This window comes from Bombus flavifrons, chromosome 9 (assembly GCF_040668555.2).
Source record: "Bombus flavifrons isolate JBK064 chromosome 9, iyBomFlav1_principal, whole genome shotgun sequence".
NCBI lineage: Eukaryota > Metazoa > Arthropoda > Insecta > Hymenoptera > Apidae > Bombus > Bombus flavifrons.
In genome coordinates this window covers 7,098,168-7,122,809 of record NC_138450.1, presented here as the reverse complement: position 1 = coordinate 7,122,809, position 24,642 = coordinate 7,098,168, and the positions used below count along the sequence as shown (strand labels likewise).

Sequence of the window (24,642 nt, the reverse complement as noted above, 5' to 3'; positions counted from 1 at the left end):
GCTATAAATCTCCATCAGATTAAGATAAATAGTAAACTAAAATAAACTTCCATTTACGTGATTTCAAAGACAGATTTAAATATTCTTGAATATGTAATCTAAAGTTTAAAAAGTTTTATCTTCCAGCTTTGACCGCTTTCGCGCATTAAAAATTATCCATTTTTCTCATTGTCCTGTGAATTACGTTGCACGTAAACATTTTAGTACGCTCGTTATTGGTGAATTAACTTTCGTTGAAACTTTTACGGTATCTTTTTATGAGATTTGTTGCTTTTACTGTCCGAATAAATACTTGCAATGCTTAAAGTTTAAACGATGGATGTATACGAGTTTCCTACGAGCGACTATGGTCGCCTGGTACACAACGCTTGCATTTTCTGAGATTGTTTCTACGAAAAGCAATAAAAAACAAGCGAATCACGTACATAACAACATTGCATTCGTAATATTGACCTTTTTATGTGTTCTCCCTCTGAATGACACATATAGTTTTATTACTTAAAAATTTTATTGTCAAGATATTGACATGATCTATTTCGTTAACAAGAAATGATAGAATGGTTTAAAAAAAGGTATATATAAAAAAATTATTTTGCGATAATAGTCCATTTATATCGTAATTGGTACATTTATATAATATAGGTACATTCTCTCCATTGCTAATGATTTGCAAACAAAACATAAGCCAATTTTCTACTCGTGGCAGAAGCTTATAAAGCGTGTAATAACGTTATTAGATAAAATAACTAGAATACCTACAAAGAGTAATTGTACTACATACACTTACTTTGCATCAAGTTTTTCTATCGAGCTCTACATTTCATTTTCACAGTATCAAATTATTGTAGCGATATGAAAGTGCTACTAAATAATACGAAATTTAATATACTTGCTTGATAATATAATAAATACAATGGTATACAAATAACTTTTGTAGCCACTGTACGCTTCCATATTGAAAAAAATAAGTCGTTTTGAGAATCAATCTTTGCTGATATTTTAAAATTGACAATTTCTAAAATATATTAATCTCATAACCGTCAACGAAGTCACGCCTGATACGAGACAAGGAAACTTCAAAGAAGAATCGCGCAAACATCAAACGACACACTCTAAAAATCATCCCTTATCTACCACTCTCCGACTTCTAAAACTCGTATACTCCGACTCATCCTTCTTCGCATTCTAGAACGCCCCTTAAGTGGAGCGACGCGCGTTAACGAGCTGCCTGCAGCCACCCTCGAAATCTCGATCGTGGAAAACAGAGTGACACGTTTTGTCCTTGTCACGTGAGGAACAACACGGTCGTAACAAGATAGTCAGCGTTTAATACGACTCTGACGGACCGTATAACGTAGCCGTGCCTTATCACGAATCGGAAATCAATCGTTCATAGCGACCTCATCCTTTACACTCGAATGACCTTTTACACGCGCGCAATCGATAATGAGGGACGTGTATAATCATCGGTCCGGTGAGTCGATGCTTTATTTTCGCGTCCTTACTCGGCTCGTTGCCCCGTGTTATCCCTCGAATAGGTACACGTACAGTAGCTCACGAAAGTATTTCAATATTTACCATGGAACACTATTGTGCGTATATTGTGCGTGTTGTGTAAAATATTTTGAAATTTGATTAACTCTAACGAGACACGATCGTCATGGTTATAATGGTAAAACTCGAAAGCAATCTGAAAATTATGTGGACAAAGTTACAAGATATTTATTACAAACATAGCTACTCAATAGAAAATTGGTGTACTAGAACAATCGTTTTAAGGATATATGTAGCGAGTGTTAGAAACACTGAATATTTAGACTTATTGATATAATGAATAATTAACTGTTTCAGCACTCTCTATGATCTTCGCGGAATATATTCTTGCGCTAAATATTTTGTAGCTTCTATGTGCATTTTTAGATTTGTTTGAAACTTTATCGACATGATCGTAATTAGATTTTCATGTATTTATAGAAAATTTGATAGCGCAGTTTCATAATATGCATATAATATGAAATATGCAAAATATGATGCTTCCTATAATACTTGGTAGATAAAACAATTTTCTACTGAATTTGAATAAAAATCCGTGGTCTAGTCATGGTAGCTTGATCTTGTTACAGTGTTTATGAAATTTTCGAATATTTCGTGTAACGTACATGATATATTCGGAAAAGGGGTCCACAAGCGTTCCAATACTTTTGCGAGCAACTGTAATAATGCTGCACCCTTGTGCGTCTTTGACGTCGTCGTTGTTCGCCTCCGCGGTTTTACGCGATTACACCGCATTAGGGGCCGTTTACATGGACCCTGTGAACTAGAGCCAGCCAGAATCCCTGTGGGACAGACGCCGCCAGAGACGAAACCAAGGGAGGGACAGGGGTTGAAATGTTTCAGCATGAAAGTGCAAGTAATTAATGAGACGCAATGTCTTATCGACCGGTTAATTAAATGTTTTCGCTGCTTTTAGGGGAAGTAGCGAGAATTCTTGGGTATTGTCTTGTGATGCTAACATGCTGCATTATCTTGTTAGGCCATAATTTCATCATGGCTGGGATACGTTCGAAGTTAATGAAAATTTGTAATGATATAATTAAGAATTACTTCTAGCAAAGAGTGGTGGAAATAACTTCAACTATTTATGAAGTATAAATAGAGATCATATCGTGCTAGGTGATTTACTATACATGATATATTTTTGTAACAATGGTAATGAAATTTTATTTTCTCGAAAAAACTAATCGTTCGTAGATAGTATATCTATAGTCGTTCTATAATCTTTATAATGTAAATTTGGAAAGCGAATGGATAATTTTTCGTTACTTTTATCCGAACATTTTATCTTTTAGTAATAATTTAATTAATTAACTTTACTTTCTACGGTATACTAACACTAATTATGGCAATACTGTATCAATATGATAAAATAATATTTATGTATTAATATAGTGAAATAATTTATATTTGAATTAATGTTTAATCATATCAACATTGATGAAACATTAACAGGAGCACAATTAAATTCATGTTAATTACAAGTTAAACGAAAACGCAGTTAGAACAAAGTGCGCGTTCAATTCAAAGCTCCTGCCTTATCCTAAATTTCGTTAATCGTGAATTCATATGGGACAGGACTTGTATATGTGGCAATCTGTATCATCGAGGATCCTGTCAATCAAGAACCGGTGCAATCAGAGAATCGAGCAGTGCAGAATCTGCACTAGGAGGCAGCTCGTACAATCAGAAAGCTGAATAATTTGGAACATGCGCAATCGAAAATCCGAGTAACCGAAAACCTTTCCAATTCAATACGTTTTCACGACGAATTTGAAAAGTCGGGAAATCTACACGTTTCGGGAAATTGAGCAGTCCAAAACATGTTCAATCGGAAATCCGATCAATAGGTAGTCAAGATTTATGTAACTCGAACAGTTTTGAGGGACACTTTTGAACGTAAATATGTATATGTAATTGTGGGATGGTTCAGTTGAAAATCTATATAACCAAAAATTCATCGAGCCTCGATATTGAGAATTGATGCGTAGAATTTGTTGTGATCGAATAGTTATGCATATAGTTTGCTCTTTGACAGTAAAACAACTTCATGTAAAGAATAGAGAAGATTCTGAATGATTAACTACACATATGAAAATAGGAATTTTTCCAAGAAATAGTTGATTTCTAAACAAAATTCAAATTTCATTTATGGGTTATGCGGGTTAATTGTTAAAATAATCTCGATTATTTTCTATAAGTGGTTCATTTTCCGAGCAAATGAAAAATGAAACATGAAATACAACTCGCTTTAAAAAAAATATTCGAGCTTCAATTTTAAATAAAATTCATTTATAATCTAAAATAGAATTTCTATACATTTTTTACTAATTATTTATAATTTATTATATATATAATAATATTTTAATATAATAATATAATATAATATTTTAATTATTTAATACAAATCTATTTAAAATTCATGATATAAAATTTATTAAAAATTTTATATTATAATCAAATGTTTATGGAGAGAGATTTATAGAGCACGTTCAAAAAAGTTATAGCAGCATTCTTTTTTTCCATAAACTCGTTTTGTTCTTTCACAGCCGACGCCCAGGCCGGAGAAGGTTGACCGCGTGGTAATTGATGGTCACGTGATACCCAACAACGTCCTCTTCACAACACCGACACCTCACAATGTACCTTATGAAACCCTTGCGTTCACTGACAACGTCAAGGTCACCGTTAGTTTCCTCAAGGAACACGATAAAGGTAGGTGATCACATTTTATAGGAAATTCGATAAACTTACAATGAACCATGGTATTAGTGAAATTAATAAAATGCGTATTAAAATTTAAGTAGAGGAGGAAAGTTTTAAACGACGTTTTCATCCATTTTAGAGGACACAGTGAAGGCATTAGTGATATAAATGAAGACTGATGTGGAAAGGCAATTTGCCGAAATTAAATTATATAAACTCTTCACAGCACGTTTCCATTTATCTTCTTAACGAATACTAAAACTCCAATAACTGTTATCTTTGCCGCTTAAAAAGAGTCTAGTATATGGGGTATCTCATTTAAAAGTTACACATGAAATTTATTATTTGAGACGATGATAAAAAGATTTATTATAAACTGCAACAACCCATGATAATACAAAAAAACAAACATTGATATGCGGAAAATATTAGTGATGTTAGAGGAATCTTCAAGACGATCTTGAGAGAAATCTTTTTATTGTTAAATGTACTTTTTAAATGTCATAAAATAACGTATTGTTCAATCATAAGAGCATCAAATAGATGAAATAATTTAAGTGTTCAATTTAAGTGATACACTCTATATATATTAGGAAGTTTTGCTGCAACTTGATGTCCTTAAATTATCTTCACTGTCATTAAGTTCTTAAACTATGTTATATATAGAAGGAATATTTGATTTTAGCTTAAATTTTGATAAATTGAGTTAAAAGTTTTCAGAGATATAATGATATCTGATTGAGTATACTCTGAAAGTAAATTTGAGAGCTGCGACTATCTTTTAAAGTTTCATGACACAGACCCTTATATCATATTATTGTCCGTCAGAAGCTATAAAATATTTGTTTGAAAAACTTTTTCCCTATCTTCGGTAGTGCCTAGGATAACATCAGAGAAGCGGAACTTTGGATAGTAGTTTTATCTCCTAAACTTGAATTAGAGCGGTTAAAAAATACGTGTCTTTCTATTTTTTTATTGCTTATTGAATGTCTCAAGTTTTATGAAAACTATGCATTAGAAGTTAACGTCTAGTAATTATTATCGATTGCATCATTAACTAATAATTACTGCCTTATTAACTAGCAATTATCACTGATTTCTAGGTGTGTAAATATCAAATACATATAATATAATCTTGGAGATCTTTTCATTTCGTAATCAATTCCACAGCAGCGTTACCTAGTCGTACTTCGTGCAAGCATAATGTATCGTTCGGTTTAATAATTGTTAATATTATTTTCAGTTTACGTGCAATCGAATACCATAGTTGGCGACGTGAGACATCCAACAGGAGTCGTGTTAGCAGAAATAATTAAACCGAACATTCCAGTGCGCAACGGTGTAGTCCACTTGATTCAACGACCTCTTATGGTCGTCGATACCACGGTGAAGGACTTCCTCGAGGTCAGTGCTTGATCCATCTTCTGTTATTTATTCTACGTACTACCTTGTCTTTTTCTTTTTTTTTTTCTTTTTTTTCATTAGTAGTAGATACACAAAGCGGTAATCGATCTTTTATCGAGGATCGAAACGACTGTGTCAATCGTACGACGATAACGTGTCTTACTACCGCATCATCATCATCTATTCATCTCGTCCCATTGTCTGCCGCAAATAATGACACTTTCGAATATGAATTTGACTAACGTCTCGTCGCGCAAATTAAGCGGAATCGGTGCAGGAACAAGCTCGAAAGGTGATCTTTTGTTTCACACATTCGTCCCAACCAAATCGAAATGCACGATTTTAGACCATTTGTCTGCGAAATTGAAATAAATCGATTTTCTGGCAATACTTGTTAATAAGGAGTTGAACTAATTTTACAGGAAATATTTTTTTCAAAAGATTAATTCTTCGTTCCAATGGAATATATTAAATTATAGAATTTTGCTTTAATATGCTTCAGGGATGTAGAGGACTCTCAATTGTTCATGATAATAATGCGAATTTTATTAAAGCTATTTATTAATTTCTACTTGCGCTGCAAGTAATACAATTTTATGAAGCGAAGCTGTTGATTCATTCATTTAATATATAGAAAGTTATTTTAATTTGATTCAGAGAGATGATAAACATAGTATACTTTCTGTGGTTATCGTATAATTATGCAAAGTGAAACTCTGTGTTGATCATTCTTTCAGTGGGCGAGTATTTTAATGAATGTTATATATATCTAGATATTTCCAAAATTGATCACATCGTCGTATTATCACAAATTGCAAATAAGGTTATATAAAATTATAAAGTTTTGTACAACCTATCATTATGAATTTCTTTCGTTTATTTTCGACTCTATCAATTTCATAGTAGAATCTTCTTTATCAATCATTAACTCATTAAGGATCAGCATCGCGTTGACGCAACATATTACTAATTTTTATTTCCAACATTTTACATTGATTTCCTCTTAATAGATTCATATTATTGCATTCTATCGAACCTATATAGCGATTATGAGAAAGAATTCCAAGAATCTGTTTCATACTATTCTACTCTTTCTTCTTAGACGCTATAATTTTATGAAACTTGAAGAAACTGAAGTATCTCACAGCAATATGATAAACTATGTCTTTTTTTCAAATCATAGTCCTTCTTTTTATTTAATACACTTTTTATATTTTGATAATATTTAATATTGCGATCTACCACCTTTAAAACATTATTTCACTGCTTGATCCTTGATGGATTTAAGAGCTTCTTTTCTGTTGAATCAGATATAAAACAAGAACATAAAAATTCGAAGAAAACAATTTTCTAAATTCTCTAAAAGAATTTAAAAAATTGTCTAAATCTTAGAAATGATAAAGTATTAACCTCTGCATATTCGAATCGAAGAAAGCATATTTCTTTTTCAACTCTGTCTCGAAATTGTAAACGTAGAAGTTGTTTAAGGTGCTAGTTTATAAGTGACTCGCAATGTATTTACCGCATTGTAGCTTCAGAGCCTGGTAGACTGGCGAAAGAATGACGCTGAGTTTCCCTATTGTCGTGAACGTTATTTCGCGAGTTCCTTTTGATATCTGTATGAAAGCTCTCTGGAACTACCTCTGGTCGAAACGTTGGTATTCTTCGTTCCCCTCTTTTTCGCGTTTCAAAAGCCTTCGATCTCAATGGATTCGTCTTTGTTCGAGACAGCCTGCGGCGTTCTGGCCGTGTTCAGACGTTAAAAGTTTAATCACCTATCAATAATTTAGATTTCTCGACGATACGATTCATCTCATTCAAACGTGTATCGATACGACCAGTGTTATGGAATATTATAGAGAGTCAACTCTTTGGAGACAAGATAGAAACTTAACGATGCGATTGAAATTTTAATAATCATGCGGAAATCTTTTATATACTTGAATCGTGCTATGAATGATACTATTTTTCAATTATAGCTTTGCAAACAGTCGGATCTTATAATATTATCTTAATACGTACAATAATTCGATTATTATAATTTACTGATTGATGTGAATTATATAATTTATAATTTATGATGAAATAAATTGAACCATGTAGGATTTCTTGCAGATTTATATTTTCCATTTGAATAGTTAGTTATACCATAATAAAAAATTTTATTAGATCGAAGGCATACAAATAATTAATTTCAATGAGTATGGTCACAATATCGAATCATAAGACTAGATGTTTAAAGGAGTCAAACGAAATAATTTCATCTTTTTATTTAATTACTTAATGTGACGAACTTGTTACGATATCTAAAATCATAGTAGTTGTATGTACATACATATAGATAGCACAACTTTCTCTGGATGACTAAGTGTAATAAATATTATTTTGACTCGTTAATTGAATTAAAGTATCTACGAATAAAAAATTAAATAGTATAATATTCTAATGTGATCAACCAGGTTCTTCATGGAGGAAAATAAATATCGATCGGTAATAGTAGAATGAACGGGTTAAATCCCCATTAACAAGAATTCCCATGACAAATACAGGGGAGGCAGACCTGGATTTCAGAGTAACAGTCCATCAAATTTCGCGCAATAACGATTACCCCATTCGGTTTGAGTGATGTGGCTTTCGTGGCTATGTAACATGTGTCAAAATATATGTACACAACCGTCGCAACTGGCAGTGATTACACGTTCGCGTTGTATTACATCGTATCTATAGAGCCAAGCGAGATCCTTTGACATTGCACTGTGCCCTGTGCATCGTGCGCCACGCGCCATATCACGTTCAGAGTGTACGAACGCATCGGGACCACGAATACTAATGCTCCTCTAATGCATCACGCAGTTAGAATTCACAATAAACGTCACCCCGAAAAGGAAATAACTTCTCGCGTCGATTTTAATCCTCCTACGATTTTGCTAACTTTCCGGCCTAATTAACAGACAACGATTATTTATGCAAATTTAAATTTCTATGGAGACAATCAGAGAGGTAGAACCCGAACAGAACATCGTTTCGCGCATATTTAAAATCATCAGTTGCAGATTTCAAATCGTCATGTTCCATAAATTACCATTTCGCCCTCTCTTTTCTCGCTAGAATTTTGTAATTTATGATTAGAACGTGATGAAAAGTTTCTGTTTCACTATGAGCTATCGTCAATTATATATATATATATATATATATATATATATATGTAGTATCGTGAGTGAGAGGCCTGGGAGTTGGCGGGTGAACCGCGTGAAATGTCGCGAGAGCCGAGGCGTTAGGCGTTTGTTTTCCATCGCGTAGTTTTGGTAAGAGTAGGCCTACGTGATCTGGCCCACGCGCGGTTGCCAAGCGACGGGAAAAGAGGGGGAATCAACAGTCAGTTGTTGGCGTGTGGCGTGACCGAGAGAGTGTGGATTGCATTTTGTAAGAAGTCGAGTCGTTATCTAATTATTTAATTGTGCTGTTTTCTGTATGTTTGGTGTGAATAGTTCAGGTTGAACTACAATCGTCTTTTCTGTCAAATCAACATCTGTATCATCCATTCCTTGTAAATATATTATATCACGATATTACATTTTTTGGGGGCTCGTCCGGGATTGGACAAGACAGAAAACGAAACGGTTTAACAGAGCTATTCGCGCTAGTTGTGAGTTTACCGGTACGCGGTGCGGTAAAAGACGATATCGTTGACCATTTAAGTTGGTGTAGTGTGAAAAAATGGCTAACGTCGGGGACGAACGATTGTCGGGTGAAGAAGGTTCGACGCTGGAGGAGCTGAGAAGTAAGCTCGCGCGAATGAACCTCCCTATATCGGGCGCGAGGTCAGTGCTGATTGCGAGGCTGAATCGGGCGTGTAGGGCTGGACAATCGTATCCTAAGGGAGCGACGGGCGGTGAAGAGCCAACCGGTCAACGAGATTTAGAAAATGTACAGAGAGCTGAGCGTGATTGTAACGAAGACGAAAATGTTGAGAAAATGAATACGAAGGAGTTGAAAGAGCGCCTTGCTAGTTTGGGTTTAAAAACGACGGGAAGAAAAGCAGAATTACGCGCACGACTACAAGCGGCCATGGACGGTAACGATGTTTCGTCGGAAGAAGAAAGCGACGACGAAAGTGAGGACGAAGATGACAAAAAATACGCAAGAAGACACAAGAGAGGTACGCGAAGGGTGTATCAGGACCGTGATGAATATTGTCGAAGGGCATGTGTTGGTTCGACACTGAGTTTCAGAGACGTCGAAGATGCATTAGAGTCGTTTAGTGGCAACAAAGGTGAAAATGTCGAACGATGGTTCGAGTCGTTCGAGGAAGTCGCTGATACGTGCATGTGGTCGGATGGACAGAAGACAGTCTACGCGAGGAAGCTGCTGAAGGGATCAGCGAAAATATTCGCGAGCTTCGAGTGTCACGCCAGGACTTGGCATGAGTTGAAGAGGGGGCTAGTGAAAGAATTTTCGAGGAAAGTTAACAGTAGGCAGGTACATCAGAAACTTGAAGAAACAAAAAAGGAGAGTGATGAAGCATGTTTGGCTTACATGTACCGCATGCTCGAAATAGCCAGCCATGTGGACATAGAGGAGGAAGCAAAGGTGGAATACATAGTGGATGGAATAATAGACGACGAGAGAAATAAGGCTATATTATACGGCGCTACGTCAATCAAAGAATTGAGGAAGAGGTTAGTGATGTACGAAGAGCAGAAGAGTCGCAGAGTAAAGTCGATCGTGAAGCCGGCTAAAACCGAGAAGAAAGAGAAGCTCAGTCAATCTGCAGATGTAATGAAGAAAAGAAGATGCTTCATTTGTGGCAGTGAGGATCATCTAAGTGTTAAGTGTCCGGAGAGAGGAAAAGGTGTTAGGTGTTTCGAGTGCGGCGGATTTGGACATGTTGCAGCGAGGTGTACGGCGCGACCGAAAGAGACCTGCGTAGTGTCAAGATCCGAGAAGGGGAAGTATATGAAGGAAGTGATGATAGATGATTGTAGGTTTGTGGCATTAGTGGATACGGGTAGTGATCTCACATTCATTCGATCAGACGAGTATGCGAGGTTAGGGTCACCACCGCTAGGTAAATGTAAACTTAAGTTCGACGGTCTTAGTTCCGCTGGCAATGAGACCTGGGGTGAATTCACCAAGGTAATGTTGGTTGATGGGTATAAACTGCCAATCACTTTACACGTTGTTTCGAACAAAATATTGACGAAGCACGGCATGTTGTTGGGCACTGATTTTCTGGATCAGGTAGAATTACGGGTTAAGCGAGGCGAAGTGACTTTCTTGCGGCTTGACGAACAGACTAACAAAGACGTGCCGGATATATTTAGAATCAACGCGATAGAACAGACTGATGAAATAGACCTAACACACGTGCAGGAACCGCATTATCGGGAAGCAATTCGCGATATCATTAAGGGGTATAAGCCGGAGAAAAAGCGGGACGTTGGGATAACGGCAAAAATCGTGTTAAAGAGTGACAAACCTGTGGTTCGAAGGCCGCGAAGATTGGCACCTTCGGAGAAAAAAGAGGTGGACGAGTTGATGGAATTATGGAAGCAGGAGGAGGAGAAGGCTCAAGTTAAACGGAAGAAAGAAGCTGTTGAGAAAGAAGAACGGGAGAAACGTGAAAAAGAGCGACGAGACAGGCGTGATGGCAGTAACACTAAAGACGATCAAGACGGCGATCTTGGTAGTCCCACGTCTCATAAAGGTCGCAGTAGTAGTACCGGAAGTAGTAGAAGAGACAAAAGGCGGTCTAAATCTAGATCTAAGGAACGAGAGAGGGATCGTCAGAGAAGCGACAGAGATCGTGATAGAGATAGAGATCGAGAAAGAGATAGAGAAAGAGAAAGAGAAAGAGACCGTGACCGCGAAAGAGAGCGTGAAAGAGAACGTGAAAGAGATAGAGAAAGGGAAAGGGACAGGGAACGAGAAAGAGAACGTGAAAGAGAAGAAGCAAGGAAAACTGAAAGAGAAATTATGCGTGAAAGGGAGGAAGAGGAAGAGGCGAAGGAGAGGAAAAAGAACGAAAGAAGAGCGAGAGAAAAAGAAGCAGCTTATCAAGAGCGTTTGAGAGCATGGGAGACGCGGGAACGTCGCAAACAAAAGGAATATGAGAAAGAAGCGGAGAAACGCAGAGCAAAACGGGAAGCGAGAGAAAGGGAAGCAAAACGCATCAGATGACAGCGAGATAGAAGGCAACATCTGAGGGCAGATGTTATTGCAGGATGGCCGAGTGTAGTATCGTGAGTGAGAGGCCTGGGAGTTGGCGGGTGAACCGCGTGAAATGTCGCGAGAGCCGAGGCGTTAGGCGTTTGTTTTCCATCGCGTAGTTTTGGTAAGAGTAGGCCTACGTGATCTGGCCCACGCGCGGTTGCCAAGCGACGGGAAAAGAGGGGGAATCAACAGTCAGTTGTTGGCGTGTGGCGTGACCGAGAGAGTGTGGATTGCATTTTGTAAGAAGTCGAGTCGTTATCTAATTATTTAATTGTGCTGTTTTCTGTATGTTTGGTGTGAATAGTTCAGGTTGAACTACAATCGTCTTTTCTGTCAAATCAACATCTGTATCATCCATTCCTTGTAAATATATTATATCACGATATTACATATAACATACACGTAAAATTAAAAATTGCATTATGTTAGGATATGAACGTTCCGTAATTTTTAGCTTAAAGTTCTATTACATTATTTATAAATGAAATTTCAGTTGATCCAATAAATTTTCTCACTACTTTCGTAGCCGTAATATCAAATCCTTTACGTGGTATTTTAAATTACAATGTTATTTGCGTTTGGAAACTTTGTTATGATTTTTGTCGTGTGCCGCTGCGACAAGTTTGTGTACCTAACTGTTGGAGTAGCTTGAGAGGAACTCTTCGAGCCAGGTCGAAGAAGAATTAGCTTAACCTATTTCAAGATAAATTCGGTTACGGTATTTTTACCTACCTAGATTAAGGTAAGGAAAAAAGTAAATTCCAAACTGAATCTGATTGAATACTAAAATTTACTGAATCTTCTGTTACATAAAGATGAAACCATCTATAAATAATAGAAAAGCGTACAAAACTGGGCCAAAGTACATCTCTCAATATCAAAATCAAGGAACAATACACGACTTAAAATGTTACATAAATCAACCATTTTATTGTCTTCTTTATACTTGAAGTTTTATTTTACAGTAATATTTTATCTTACAATTTTCGCCATACCTTTTATTTACGCCATAAAATAGAGATTTTTAGGACGGATAATTTTTTATGATCTACTTTTACGATGTTAGATGAGTGACGTCTGACAAAGTGATTCAATTTTTACTGTACGCTTGATCCCGAGCATTGCAAGATATAAATTTCAATTATTACTAAACTAACAGGAATTGAAATGCTAAATTGACAAAAAAATGATAGTCTGATTTCATACTAATATAAATTAAATAATATTTGAGATTTTTTGATATTTCAATTTTAGATGGCAATGAGAGAAGCTGGTCTTTCAATTTCAATATAGAAATTTGAACAATAATAACATTCTATTATTTGTAACGTGATTGACGTCTATGTTCTTTTTTTTATTATAGATAGTTATCGTACGATAAAACGAATTCTGGCATTTTATACAACGTAATTTGAATCCAATTAAAAACGTTTTTTAATAAATGGCTTCGATAAATACAAACAAAAGCCTCTTGTATAATTTAATTACACATCATTGTTAGTAAAATTTTATAAGTTATAAGTTACCAATATTAATAAATATCCTTACATAGATAGCAGTAATAAACTTGATAATGAAACACATGGGATTCGACAAGTAAATTTCTCAAAATATATATTATTCGATTTACATGTATACATTTCTCTTTTTCTTTTTTCTGAACCAGGTCGCTTGAAGATATTACTCTACAAGTGACTTCATTTAATTTTGTACAGGTGCTTTAAACTACTTCGATAGTTTATCAAAGCATCACGCTACACATGTTCCTGTTATTCGATTACGAACAGCTATCGATAGGAACGGCCGTGCTATTTCAAACTTCTATGCGACAAGTTTTTCGATCGAAAAATAGAGTACTGGAAAGGTAACCACGATGAATTTTTCACATATTACTAATGTCATATTTCTAACCTGCGGACAAACCTCTTTTTTTCATTCGTATTTTATATGAAGATTTATTTTACTAAAGCACCTTTTCCCTCTTTTTAATTCCTTTGAAGTCTATTTCAGTTCTGAGATATTAGATTTGCTCTTTCTACAAAGACTTTACTGTTTACTTCGTAGAAGTCAGTTTTAAAGAGTTAAAGTTGGGAAATTGATCTTTACAAAGTGAAGCTTCTTCACGCAAGAAAGAGAAACCGGATATTTTCTAATTGTAAGTCAAATACTTCGAATTAAATACACTTCGAAGAATTCGTAAGATTTCGTTTTGACGAAGAAATTTCTTTAGAGTAGATATAGTTGGAATAATGAACAAACAGAGGAGGCTCTTCTTCCACTGTATCGCTCGTAAATTAATAATACTTGTAGATACTCAACGATAAATATAAAAAAATAAAAATGTAATAAGAATAGAATATTTATTGTATACTTTAAACATGAAAATATGTTTGCGTTAAATGTTTAAATATATATAATCGAGTACTATATACATAATGCTAAACTACCTTTCTTTTTTAATTTTTTTCAACAAACAGTTACGTATTATTCGTTTCCTATTTTTTCACATTTTTTTCAACCCGACTAATTTATGGCAAAAAAAGAGAAACAAGTACTTGTTCAACAAATTGTATTGGTCACGCAAGTAGTTAAACCATCTGTTTCGCGACTCTACCATTTTTCGTTACCGAAATGCGGTTATTTTACATGGAACATAAACTTGAATCTTTCATCCTGTGCTTCACATTTGCATCTTTACTGACCTACCGCACGTATCTACACGATAGCCGGTGAAAGCTGAATCAGCATTTTTTTTCGTACTGCTCATCGTACATACGACGTACGTATTTCCGCAGACGGAAGCAGGTCACCGTGTTTTGCGGTTTTACCAGTCACCATTCTACTGATATATATATCTCCTACCCTTTAAAGCCACGTATACTCAGAAGCCCCCATTGTAATATCACTTTAAAGTGAAGTAATTTCTCGAAAACATATCTTCTCTTACATGTTTGAAGTGAATTTGGAAAATTTCGCTTGATTTGATCTTATACATATGAATATATGTACCAATAACACATGCAGTGGTCTATCCATGTTACGTCATAGTTATCGTTATATTTACAGTCTGTAAAATTTATTATTATTCGTATTATTCGTATAACAGTGTAAAAGTTTATTTTTATCAATGTAAATGAGAAAATAAAATCAAAACAGAAAGTGTCACCTAGTAGATATTATATAACAAATATACTTTTACTGCAAGTATGCTTACTTTTGGATATTTTTGCTCCCATAAGATTTTCATGAGTACATAAACATCCACAGTCTATATATAGCTAGTATTACAGTCACGAATTTTTAAAAAAGGATTAATAACATTCACAAAAAAAAGGATGGGAAAGGAACATTGTTATATTGCAAAAATAACAACGTCAAGCAATGTGTATCCTTTATTCTAAAATATATAATTTACTATTAAATTTTTTAATAAGTCTGTTATAACCGAATATTATTTATACATTTTTGCGCACATATTTTACATAATTTTAAACTCGCTGTTTAAAATTATATTTTTCAAGAAAAGGTTATCGTTAGTTCCTCGTGATTGCTCTCCTATCCAAGTAAATTACGGCAGAAAATCCATCGATTCGCATGCAAATTTAACAAATTCATTTCTAAAGGAGACTCTCTTACACACACACATACAGATGCAATCTCTTGACGACAAGGATTCTCCTATCAATTCGAATTGAACCGCCCTCGTACATCTCTCTAGAACGTTCAGAGATATCGAGCTAACGTTATCAATTCGCGACGAAGCGAAGGCAAGAGCATCGTTGTAGCCCGTTTACAAGATAAGCTAACGGTAGGCGTGTTCTCGAAGAAGCACGAGCGGAGATGAGAGGAAAAGGGTCATGCTTTACGAAACTCGTAAAGATTCTATCCATGACAGAGTGATGCCAGCCATCGTATCGTAACGATTCTAATCTCGACCTTTGTCATTATGTCACTCGATCGATGGACTATTGAAGAAAGCGAATAATAATATATCGAACGATGATAACTACAGGATCAGAGAGAATAATTTTATTTCGAAGTTAAATGTAAAAGGCAGATCTGTATAGTGCAGTTAAGAAAAATATTATCTATATCATTTTCTTGAGCCTTTCGAAAAATTAATAAGCAGTATCTTATTGTGTCCTAATTGTCATTATGAAATATTATCCGCATTGTCGTGTTTTCTGAATACAATCAATAGACATTGCAGAACAATATTATAGAATATCGAAATAATGAAACGATTTTATACGTGCTCTCGTTGTAGAAGTATTTAATTGAACTGGGAAAACAATTTCAGTCTCTCTACTCTCAATTCTTTTAAATATTCTCCTTCATGCTTTAATCAGAAACATTGTATCTTGCTAACGTGAAATAGAACGAATGGTTTTTCTGTGATTATGGATGAACTGTCGTTTTATATATTATTTGATTACTTTGATATACGAAGTTCGCCAGACTCATCTTCTTTAACCATAATCTAATAGAAAACGGTATGTCTCATGGGCCCATAACACACTCTTCACTTCCAGAGTATTTACGATGCCTCTACTCTATTTATTTCAAAAAATTGCAATATTATATTTACCAGAGTCTGTATATCGGTACATCGGTTAGCCAACTTCATTAATGTTAACAGTTTATTCCTCAGGTAATCCCTCTATTTCCCTCCTTCCTTTCGCTTCCTATTTCTCTGGCAAAGTACGTGCGCACTGCTCTCGACGAGAGATGGTGTGTACCTTTGTACTTCCTTGCTAAATCGGATTACACTCTCGTGTCGCGCCTCGTGTACACTGTAAAAACGAGTTAATAGCAAAGGCGAGCTAGCATCCCTTCCTAGAGAATACGTCTAAATCCTGCGTTCGCGCTCTTGATCTCCGGATTCTGCTGCAACAGCGTTATTGGACGCTGTTGCGAACCGTGCACGCCACGTGCTCTATCGTTAAACATCATCTTTTACCCTTTGACTGCATCGCGGCGCCGTTTGGAAGTTATTAAACTGAAGTTACTCGTTAGGCCAATTAGAAACGAGGGACTCTCTGTGGCGATCGTCGCGAGGATACGCGCTTAAATCAGCTCGTTGTCGCTTTTACGGTTTCTTCGTTGTTTTGAAGCGTATCTCAATTTAAGAGAGATTTAAGAGAGAATATAGTCGTTCGTGTTGGACTACGTTTCTTGTCTCTCATTGCTCGTTGCAAGATTAAGGGAACAAATTTCGAGACAAAATTGATCTGGCAGTTAATCGTTTAATTAAGGTAGGGGATAGTTAATAATTTTTGGAATTGTTAGTGGGTGAAAAAATAAAATGAGGGGGGTTCGTATTAATACAGAATTAAATTTGTTCTTATTTTAGAAGAAGCTTTATAGTATACCTATTGTTAATTCATTAGTGTAGACATAGACTCTGGCTGATACACATAGATTCATTAATTAATTATAAACCTAGACTCTGACCTGGTTCCTAATTTATAGCAAGATATAGCTTACAGACATTGATAGACAGACAGGTATAAATTGACAGCATCATAGCATTAACATGAACTTGAACTAGATTATACATATATTGAAAAATCCAATCAAAATTGTACGTAGTTCAGGTTTAGACAAAATAAATTGTCATTTTCTTCAAAGGATTAATTATATAATTCATTGCAACTATGTCAGCTAATTTGAATTTATAATCTCTGCTAATTCTATAAAAATATGATAAATATGTTTATGAAATATAAAATTCTATTACAGGAATTGAACACAGAATAAAACAAGAATAAAATTGCAAAATACAGGTGGAAGAAATGAGCTTATTTTTTTTTGGTTTTAGTAATCCTCGTTTTAATTTTGTAGACCAAAGGACAAGTTGAATTAGCTTACTTTATGAATACCAAAGATTACAAGTTAAATGAATCTCGTGGCTCTTAATTATGTAGCCATTGTAATTACATCGGAAGCAAGTTTTTGCTTTGATTTTCTTGCTGGATCCGGTGTTACAGAATCTGTTCACAGTCTTTTGAATTTAAATTACACAGCACTTGTCGCAGTATCTCTGACGAGTGCCAAAGATCCGACTGCTAAAGCGATAATTGACGTTTCAGCTTAACTTGTTATTTCCATCGTAATACCATCGATTTCTGCGTTTTCCTTAATAGAGGAATTACCTTAATCTTCCTGTTTACGTTTTACAAGTCCAGCGAGAGAAATAAATGTTTTTATACGGCAGCTTTTTTCGCTTCACTCTTACAATGTTGCATTTATATCACGATATAATGCAGTTTATTCCATTGGAAATATAATTTTCGATCTGCGCAGATAAATAAAAGATACGAAAGCAAATACGTATTAAACGGACTCTTGGGGATACTTTAAAAAATACTTATGGCGAAACCCTTTCGAGCTTAAGCCTGCTAAAATTCCCGATGCATTCGATGTGTTCACTTCTACGTGATCGATGCATCGAGTATCGAACAATATTAAATTGTACCGGCAGCGTATTTCACTAATTCGTTTATTCACTCTTTTGCTGTATTGGAAATGGATCATCGTGAGGAACGATAACGTTCTCTGTTCGAAAAGACATAAAAGGTACGCGGAATTCTATTCCCGTATCCCAATCAGGACGTTGTGCCGGTTTGCTACCATTTTTAAATCCATTATAATCTACGCGTACGTTGTGACAAATTACCATTGACAAAAGGTGAAATGAAAAAATTCCTTTCATACGAAAACGATGATACCAGAAATTTCTTTATGAACGATATTTTCCCGTCTATCGATACTCTCTATGTATAATACATAAAAGTTGAACGCATAAAAGTCGGATATATACACGCGGGATAAAGAAAACATTGATCCAGTTCCATTTTCACAGTTTTGAAACCAATACGAATCACTTGTCACACGATCGTTCATCTCGCGTATTTTATCGATAGAAATCAACACGATCCTCATCGTCATCTCCATCCGAAAAAAAAACTGTCACCCGTGATCGTAACGCACGTCATGTACGATATCATCATATATATACATATATGGATGTGTTTATATAATTGTCTGTGTATGTATAGATATATATATACATATATATGTATATATATGTATATGTATATGTATATATATATATATATATATATATATATATATATATATATATATATATATATATATATATATATATATATATCTGTATACACAAACGTTTTACACAGGACAGCAAAATGGAATGTTCACGAGACAGCTGTCATCACATGCGATATATCGATTGTTCTTCAGCAATGATCCTCGGCACGTCTCGCCTACTGTCTGCACCAGATCCTCCCTGGACCGGACGTTGGATCAAAGGAGTTCTCTCGTCGAGACCTCGAAGGCTTTTTCTACGACACACATATGTCCATATATTTCACGATTTTTCTTTGATCCAATTACGGTCCACTCTTTGTGTTGTGTATTTGTGCCCTCGTGTCCTTCTGAAACGACGCCGCGGATTCTTACGTACGAACGTAAAGGAAGAATTTCTTTCTAATGAAGAAATCAAGAGAAAAACAAAAAGATAGAAGGATCCGTAAACGCAAATTCTTCCTTTTTCAAAAGAAACATTTCTTTTGACGTGACAAATATATTTTTCGAGTTCGCGTTCGTTTCAGGAGGTGACGTACTAATCACTTACTTTCAGGTTCGCTCGAAAATCAGCATTGAGACAAGCAGAGATACTTTCGAACGAGAAAGTATGAGTAAAATATGAAAGACAACCAAAACACACAGTAACGATTTGGTGTGTAGGGGAGCACAGAAAACCCGTGTTCTGCCGTCACTGCACCGCCTCGTGTGTTTCACTTGCAGATCTCTCTCGCCTCTGCTCGCAGTATTCACCCTGTTTCTGTTAGATTTTTCACATTCCCCTTCAAATCACCCCTTTTTCTCTATACTCTACAGTACCTTGGAATGTGCTCTCTCGCCTTTCGTTCACGCATCTTTGAACGAGAGACACGTTTCGACATATGTGCGCCGACACGATTATACATTTACGAGGGTGACTGCAGAATGTACGGAAACACGAACGGAAAGTCGTCCGTAGCTCATAGGAAGTTTCAAGAATAATCTCACGTCAAATTACTCGGTGGGATTTATACGAAATTATTCGAGACACATATGTGGTGTTTGATTCACAAGTATGGGTTGCGACCACCAAGGCAATCGTATGAAAATAATTTTCTTGGCTGTTTTTGGTTGGAATTATTTTGGTAGAAAATTTCATCACGAACATTTGTTAGTTTCACTGCGGTTACAATAGTGTTTTGTTTTGTTAGTGGTTACGAAATTGAAATTTAATGAATGGGAGGATATAGCTCAATCTATATAACATAAAAGTAAAAAATAATAGAAGCTCATCGTGTTTCTAAATTCTACATTAAATGTTTCAAATAATTTTAATTGTTTAAATTGCACAAAATTGGTACAAAAATCTGATAGAACAAACGTGTATGATTAAGAATATTTTGCAAAATATTTTTTAACTATCTCCGTTTTTCATGTATATTGAGGCATAATAGACTTATCGTACAGATACGCAGAATATTTTTTATATTATTGCAGTATTGTTTTCTTTTTTCAATTTTCCGAATTTTGAATTTTCGTTTATTATTCCGCTCAAATGAAAATATAATCGAATTTAATTTTCAGGAATCACCATATACTAAATACTGTTTCTCGTTTAACAACTACAGTTATCTATAGTGAACGAAGCTTTTTATTGTTCTTTTAAGCATGACAAACTTGCATCAGTCAACAATGTTCTTTACTTCGATAAATAAATATGCAGTTACGTAACAAAGCCGAAAAACCGATTACCCCTTGATTCTGTTCAAACTGATATTGCGCAGTTTTTGACAAAATTAATTTTTGTACCAAGGGAAAATTGCAACATCACACGTTTTTTGCATTATTCGTTGCAAAGTTAACAGGATCCTCACTTTTTGAAATATTTAATACGATGTGGTTATTTTCCGTTCGTTTATTAATTTCCAATTTATTAAATTCCTCAAATATTGAAACTTTTAATTCTCAACAGTGTTGGGAATTATTCGAATTTTATATTTTTCTGTTTTTCTTGTTTTCAAAGTTACAACACATACCATAAATCAAAAGTGCATTGGTCCAAAATAATTCTAACATTCTCTATGTTCAATCAATTTTCCATTTGTATATGAAAAATAATATTGGAAACCTAATCCAAATCGTTTTAGAGACTTTTAGGCTTTCCAATTTTCATAAATTTCTCATTTTAATTTTCAAATTATTGAAATACTTTATAAAAGTACGATTTTGTTTTACCAGAAACAAAAACCTTTATCATTAATTAAATTAATAAGTTATTAAAGCACAATATTCCATATACACAACATGTAGCATGAAAATGTTAATTGTCTGCCAAACTAAATTTTGATTACAATTTAATAAGATGGCATAATAGATAACGCGGACAACATTCCTTCGTGTATCCGTGCATAGAACGAGAACTCTACCTTAGATACCTAATAACACGATTACATTACACTTGTATATAGATACATACGAATTTCCCATACACATACTCACCGACTCGAGTCCATTCTCCACAGTCAGAAAATAAGTCGCCAAAGAAAACGAAAAAAGAGAAAGAACTACTTTTCCTTCAACTAGCTTTCTATTTTGAAGCGTTCACTTGTATCTTAACGAGTATCCCCTATTTAAGCAGCTTTTAGAATTTCCGAAACCGTTGAAATACCAAGGCTCTTTTTTAATTAAGAGACAGGAATCGAATGTCATCAATCGCTAAATTTTAAACACGCGAACCAAAATCGAGGAGGATATGTCAAAAAATGGCAAACTAAATAAATTTCTTAGAAGTCAAAGTGATGACTACTTTTTATTAATTTCTTAATTTCATTGCAAAAATATGATTAATATTCAATTCTCAAAAACCAAATGATTTACTTCCATAATTTTATTTGTCGCAATAAGATGGCACAAATGATAGAATATTCTAAGTTAAATCTAAAAGACAGTATTTGCCAACAGCGTGGTGTCTTGAACAGCTCAAATGTCATCAAAAACTCAAAATCCTTAAAAATATGGAAAGAACCAAAAAATGTTATCAATCGATAAATTTCGAATAAAGTGGTGCATTGCAATGATCTAACCGCTCTGGCACACAGTCAGGTAAATGGTTGCAGAAACGTTTGCAGGGTATATGATTTCGTCTGTGGCTACGTATAAAATGCTGCATTATTAATTTCACGGTGGCCAAAATTTACAGTCGACGATAAATTATTAATCGACCTGGAAGAGGAGTGGCAAGCACAGCCCTCGCACATTGTGATTCACACAAAGCCGCCGCGGAATTTCGACTGATTTATTGCGGAAAAGTTCGCGACTACGAATTCACGTCCTTCTAGATTCGGTAAAAAATTAGATAGATTGGCAAGTGATTTGTTATAATTTCTTTCCAACCATTTCGTTTCTTCTAAGCGGCAAATGTTAAGTTTGAGTTCAAAAGAACGTGCTAGGGATATTAACGGCAACGAAATTGTATTTGGGAAGAAAAATTAATATTCGCACTACTGACTAAGATTAGAATAAAATATTGTTGTCATAGAGATTGAAATAGAGAGCATAGGAAAACATAAAAAATGCAAGAAAAGCGAGCTATTATCCAATTCGATTCCAACTTTATCCAAGATTTTCATGGTGATTAATATTTAAAATATCGATTTACTTTTATTCTTCGCGATATTAATTTACGGAATAGATAACTTTTTCCATAATGGAAGAACTATAAATGGCAAGCCAACATGGCTTAAATTTTATCTAACAAGCCTAAATAAAAATATAGTAAGTATGATAAAAGATTAATTAATTTGTGTATTTCGTTTTTCTATACTCTTAATTACTATATAAATATAATGAATAATGATAATCGACGTCACAATTTATTAAATGCAAACACTATTAAATATACGGATGTTTAACAAAATTCCAACATCTTTTTCTAAAAAATTTTCTGCAAAAAAAGGAACTTCTAACAGAGATATTCCATTTATTATATTCCATTATATTATAAATATTTCAATTTCTATCTTCGCAATGGATCACCACTTTATCATTTGTATTATTACTTAATGAAATATTTTCTCTTTGAACAGAATAATTTCAGTGTTTAATAAATAATTACCAGAGATTTAAAGATCAATTTATATGTCTACTGGGCGTTTTCAATAATGCAAGCGAAATCAAGAAAGTCACTTCGGTTTCTCACGATCGGAAGTAAATTCCGATCCGATCTGGATTTCACGTTTATTTTCTTTTCATATTAAAACTATTTTCATGCAAAATTCAAGGTTCAAAAAGTCCCGTCGACCAACGACGATCGTTCTCGTTCTCGAACCTTACACAAACAATTCTGTGAGGTGTAAAAATAAAGCTTCGCGGCGGAATTTTTATCGGAACGGGAATAAACGGTCGATGAGCCGAGCTGAGGATACCTTTATCAAGATTGGGACTGTATAAATTAATTTTAGAGAAATAGGATTTTCCGCGTGGAAGAGAATCGGTAAACTTCCTTCAACTCGAAGAGTGATTCATGTATTTGCCTGTGGAAACAAATCGTTTAAAAAGTTTTACGCGAAACTTGATTAAAATTTATAAACGTAATTCTTTAAAGTCGATATAAATCATAATTCTTATGAAATGTAATCCAATGATTAAGTAGCTAATCTTTCCGTTTATTAATTTCCTATATGACTATAAATAAATTATATTTTGTCAAAAAAATCATCTATTATAGATGCTTTTAAGTAATAACAAATATTTTATAGAATATAACAAACAGTTTATTAAATGTAATATTCGTTATATTGATTCTTCGAAATAAAGGTATTAGTCAATAAACGAAGAGAAATTATTCCTTTTGTCGCGGCGACTTAATTTTCAAAAATTGTAAGAGGAGATCTTAATGTTCTAGCGATATAAATTTAGTCATTCGATAATTTATAAGAATTAAGATTTTTAAATAATTCACTTTAATTGGAAGTAAATTTTTTTCGAGGTAAAAAGAAGTTGACACCATCCGGGGAAGAAGAAAAAATTAATCTTTTTAAAAAAAGATGAACAATTGATTTTCCTCGAGAAAGAAAACTATTATCTTTCATTTTATTTGGAACACGTTCCAACCGTATCTCTGTAAATGTTCCTACCATTCGAATAATATATTCAAAGTCTTCCGTGTCTATCGTTGACCATGGTCAAATAACTTCGCCGGAGTCGATGACAGGCCTTCGACGAAATAAAATCTTTAAGCCTCTCGTTCCCAACGCGAGAAAGCGTAAGTCGAAGAAAAAAACCGTGGCTTGGTAGGATGAACAAAGTTTCACGAGGTCATGAAAAGTTTCTTACTTCTGAACGTGCAAAGACTACTGGCCTACGTGTTGTGCACCTTCGAGCTTTCCCACGTGAATTTTCTTGAGAAAGACAATTTTTCTTGCACGACTTCGAGGCTTGCTGGCTTGTGAGCCGATCGACAGGTTCTCGTAAGAGGAAAAGTTTAATGTTTGTAGTTTCCCCGAGACAAGACGCTAATCGAAAATTATGCAGAAGAATCGAGAGTTCTGCATTCGCAATCAATTCCTTCAGCTACTTTCATGACCAGCTGGTATTGTTGCAGAAAGTTAGAAGCTTCCTGCACGAGATTTCGATAATAAAATGATTCGAGTTGTTGGCAAGATTTTTGTTGATTAT

At 34.6% G+C, this 24,642-nt stretch overlaps 1 protein-coding gene across 3 annotated transcripts in view; it reads left to right on the top strand.

The window, feature by feature from the left end:
• Nucleotides 1–24,642, top strand: part of Fas1 (fasciclin 1 Fas1 domain-containing) — a 378,308-nt gene that overhangs the window by 307,312 nt on the left and 46,354 nt on the right. For all 3 annotated transcript variants that reach the window (XM_069120610.1, XM_069120612.1, XM_069120609.1), the window contains exons 6-7: nt 4,104–4,269; nt 5,504–5,664. In XM_069120610.1, coding sequence (XP_068976711.1) covers nt 4,104–4,269; nt 5,504–5,664 — 327 coding nt within the window. The remainder of the gene's footprint in view (nt 1–4,103; nt 4,270–5,503; nt 5,665–24,642) is intronic.